General features: G+C 45.0%; 2 protein-coding genes across 2 annotated transcripts; both read left to right on the forward strand.

Annotated features, from left to right (window-relative positions):
* Positions 1-203: 203 nt before the first annotated feature.
* Positions 204-2,807, forward strand: DQ04_12781000 (BRCT domain-containing protein; the record flags this gene model as incomplete). The annotated part of the gene is made up of 1 exon (XM_009316816.1): positions 204-2,807. One exon carries the CDS (start codon positions 204-206, stop codon positions 2,805-2,807), a length of 2,604 nt encoding a protein of 867 aa, XP_009315091.1.
* Positions 2,808-3,016: 209 nt separating this feature from the next.
* On the forward strand, positions 3,017-4,042 carry DQ04_12781010 (hypothetical protein; the record flags this gene model as incomplete). The annotated part of the gene is made up of 1 exon (XM_009316817.1): positions 3,017-4,042. One exon carries the CDS (start codon positions 3,017-3,019, stop codon positions 4,040-4,042), a length of 1,026 nt encoding a protein of 341 aa, XP_009315092.1.
* Between the last annotated feature and the right edge of the window lie 17 nt (positions 4,043-4,059).

Genomic DNA, 4,059 nt, shown 5'->3' on the forward strand with positions numbered 1-4,059 from the left:
GCGGGTGGGGGTGATGGGGGTGGGGAAACGAGGCCGCCAACCGGAACGCCGATTGCGGTTGCTTGCCGGGTTCTTCTTGAGCGGTGTTGTTTGAGGGGTGGCTTTTCGTTGGAAAGCGCTTGTTTCCAACGCGTTTCTGGTGATATTATGGCTTTTCCTTCTCTGGTTTGTTTGTCCTTATTTTTAATAGAAGGGTTTCGGTGATGACGTCAAAGCAAGAGCGCATTTCCGAAGCTATGAGGGAGCGTATTGCTCAATTAGAAGAGGAGCTGAATCAATGCAAACATCACCTCAATGAAGCCGTTTGCCGGAACGAATCCCTTGAGTCTGATATAGATGCTATACAAAACGAGGCACATGATGTTGTTGGACAGTGGGCGGCAAAGGCAGCTGAACTACAGACAAAAGTGAACGAATCCATTTCTCAGGCTGACGGATTAAGAAGTGATTTGCTTACTTGTGAGAAAAAAAATGCGGAACTTCAGCTTTGCTTGCAAAATGCAGAGCAGACAGGTCGCTCACAAGCGGAGGAACTACATCATCTGAAGGAGACTCACCGGAGTATTCTTGAAAAATTGGCTGTTGCAGAAAGTGACTTTTGTTCTGCATCGCAGCGAATTATTCAATATGAAAACCTTGTGGGGAAGATGGATTTAGAAATGAAGCAGAGCGTAGAGGACATAAGGTCTTTCTCAAAGGAGAAGGCTAGACTTATTGAAGTTGTAGCTAACCTCGAAGAGGAAAAAAGGCGCGTCGAAGCTGATTGCACCGAAGTGAGAAGCTTGGCCGGGATTCTGGAGAATGAGTTGACCAGCCGTCAGCGGTCGTTGATTTTATTATCTTGTATAATGAAGCTTGCTGAAGAAGAATATTACGCTCGCGAGGATATCATATTTGACTGGGAGACGTCAAACCTGAACAGCATGACGAGGGAATGGAGACATTTTTTGTTGTGCAACTCGCTTTTAAAAGAAAAGCAAAAACGACTTGAAGAGGATCTTGATGTTCTGAAAGGTGAAAAGTCCTCACTGGAGGAAGGCTTTCAGAAGACATGTGCTGAGTTATGTTCCGTGCGACAAGACCATGAAAAAACAAAAGATGAGTTGTTGCAGCAGGTGCGTTTGTTGGAGAGAGACGTTGCGGAGCTTCAGGATTCACAGATAAGTCAAAAGTGCATGATGGAAACCCTACAGGAAAGACTTGACGCTGCCCTCAATCAGAGCCGTTTCTTTGAAGATGCCAAGGAAGGCCTGGAAACTGAGTTTAAGGCCATAAAGGAATGTTACTCTGCACTGCTTCTTGAACACAATGAACTTAGAGTGACTGAGCAGAAACGACAACAAGAGTTGAATGCGAAGATAACCCTACTAACAGATGAAGGAGTTCTCATAAGAAACGATTATGAGGCGCGTCTGAAGGAGATGATGTCTGAAGCCAATAACTATCAGGAGATCATAGATTCGTTGAAGAAGGAGGTTGTGGGGCAATTAGAACTGAAGGATCGCCGATCTTTAGAAGTGATTTGGTACGAGGAATGTACACAGGCACTTTTGGGTCATTGTGCTCAGTTGACTACTTGGTTATGCAGCAATCATGCGCAGCTCGCTGAGACGATGAAGACATCGCACCTTATGGAAGGGATTATTAAGGAAAATCAGACCGAGAACAATGCCCTCCGGGAAAAGCTTGGTGTCACTGAAAAAGATCTTGTGGCGAGGAGGGAAGATCTTACCGTAGTAGAAGCCAAGGTTGTACGACTGTCTTCGGAACTGAAGGCCTCAAAAGAGAATTATGAAGAAATCGTAAGTGACAACAATTGGCTTAAGGAACAGGTGGAAACTATGCGGAGAGAACTAAGCGAGCTTGATGAACTCTTGAATTCCAACCTTAACGACATGCGAGAAGAGAGCGAGAAGCAGCAACTGGAGCACGATAGGTTAATTCGTGAGGTTCATCGGTGTGAAGAACTTCTTCGGTGCTCCCAGGAAAGGATTGACGTGTTGGATGAGCGTTGTGTGATTCTTACTGCAGAAAATAATGCCGTGTCAAAGACTCTGCAGCTAACAGAAGGTGAAGTCTCAAGCTTGAAGAAAGAGAACGCACTTTCACAGCAGCGTGAGAAAACACTTGCAGGGCAACAAAGAGAACTTGAGTCAAGTCTCGTAGAGCTTCAAAATGAATATACAAACACAGTAAATCAGGTTGCCGTGCTAAAGGAGCAGCTGCGGACAGAGGAATGCAAGTTGAAGCTTTTAGGTGCATCTTCCCGTCAAGAACTGGAGGCCATAAAGACGAAAATGAACCACTTTATAGAGAAATATGAAGAGGCTGAACAACGGGCGAGTCATCTTTCAAAGTGTTTACAAGAGTCTGAAAACACCGTTGGCGGTATGCGAGAAGCCTACCAGAAGGCAAAGACTGCATTGGAGGAAGCAAAACTGCGTTGTTGTAGTGATGCAGACACAATACAAAAACTTTTAGAGGAACGTCAATCCTTGATCAATGAGCGAGAAGGTGTTGTAGAAAAGTACAATCGTGTCCATGACATGTTCAAGGCTGTAAAGAAGGAGAGCTTCGGAAGAGTAGCAGATGAACTACAGAAGCTGTCGGAACTTTGTTCTCAGCAAGAAGTTGAGCTCCAGCAACTCCGACATCAAAACACCATATTGAAAAGAGGAATTGTGAAGCTTCCCGAGAACGCTGGGAATCAGATAGAGCGTCCGATGTTTGTGGAACGCCTGAATCTGGCGGAGGGCCCTCTCCGCCGCCCGAAGAAGCGACCGGCTGTTAGTTCAGACGTGCAGTGATGTGAACATGTAGGGAAAGAAAAGAATAGATGCAATATGAGGGGAGAAGAGTGTTTGTATTGTAGATGTTTTAGATACATTATAGAACGCATGCGATGAGTTTTATTGGTGCCATTTCCTGCTTTTGACTCGGTTTGGAATATTCCTCAGTTAATAAGAGCTTCTTTATCTATCTATCTTTCTATCTACAAGTGTTATCGAAGGGCGTTATGGATGTGGCAGATAGCATAGACAATAGCCTTTACTTAAAGAAGTGTCTTGAATTGGAGACTCTTTTTCAAACTCACTTTCAGCACCGAGAGCAATCAAAAAAAATATTGAAGGAACGGCTTTCTAAAGCTGGGCTTGACGTTATTCATCTTCGACAGAGCGTTGCCGCGTTAACTGAAGAGTTAAAGGCAGAGCGGTCAAGATGTGCAGCCCTTGAGACCTCTCTAGGGGAAGCTGAGAAGCTTCATAAGGCAGCCCTCGTTCAGCGAGACATTAAGGTTCAGCAGATGGAGTGCGATATTGATGCACGGGCGCAGCTACTTGCGTTTAAATCTGACGAATGCGATCGCAGATTGCAGAGTTTGCAGAAACAGGAGGAGGAGCTATTGCAGCGGCAGCAACATTTGCGAGCGTACCAGGCGTCGTTGGAGGTTGGTATAATACCAGCACAAAAGCAAGCAGAAGCCGAAAGAAATCGTATGCGGCACGCAAGAGAGGAGGCTGAGAAATTTCTCGAGGAAGCGAAAGCTTCTGGCGAGGCCGCAAAGCGTCGGAAGAACGACCTGGAATCTTTGTACAATCTTGAAATGAAATGCTTTGACCTTGAAAAAAAAGAATCTGCTAGTCGAATGCATATCCTGCGACAGGAGATACATGCAACATCGTACCTTATTTCTTCACGATTGGCACACGTTTCGGTTGCTGAGACCAAGGCAGCTGAGCGTATTCGATTGAATGAGCGTGATCTCTCTTCGAAGAAAGATATAATTGCACTGAAGGAAAAGGAGATGAGTTCGCGTCACCAACGTGAGCAGCAACATATTTTAGATGAGAAGGAGAGAATTCGTTTCACTAGAGAACTCATGCACAAGGACTACAGACTTATACTGGAGAATGTTCGTCTAATTGGCAGCAAATGTTCCCTAGAACCGGAACAGTCGCAGGTCAACAAGCTGAAGGACCTTGAAAAACTCCTTTCTTCGTCTTTGGACGATTGTCATCAATATCTAGAGAAGAAATTGTAACATACAACTGCGAAGTT

The sequence above is a fragment of the Trypanosoma grayi genome (genome assembly GCF_000691245.1).
Source record: "Trypanosoma grayi strain ANR4 Tgr_1278_V1, whole genome shotgun sequence".
NCBI lineage: Eukaryota > Euglenozoa > Kinetoplastea > Trypanosomatida > Trypanosomatidae > Trypanosoma > Trypanosoma grayi.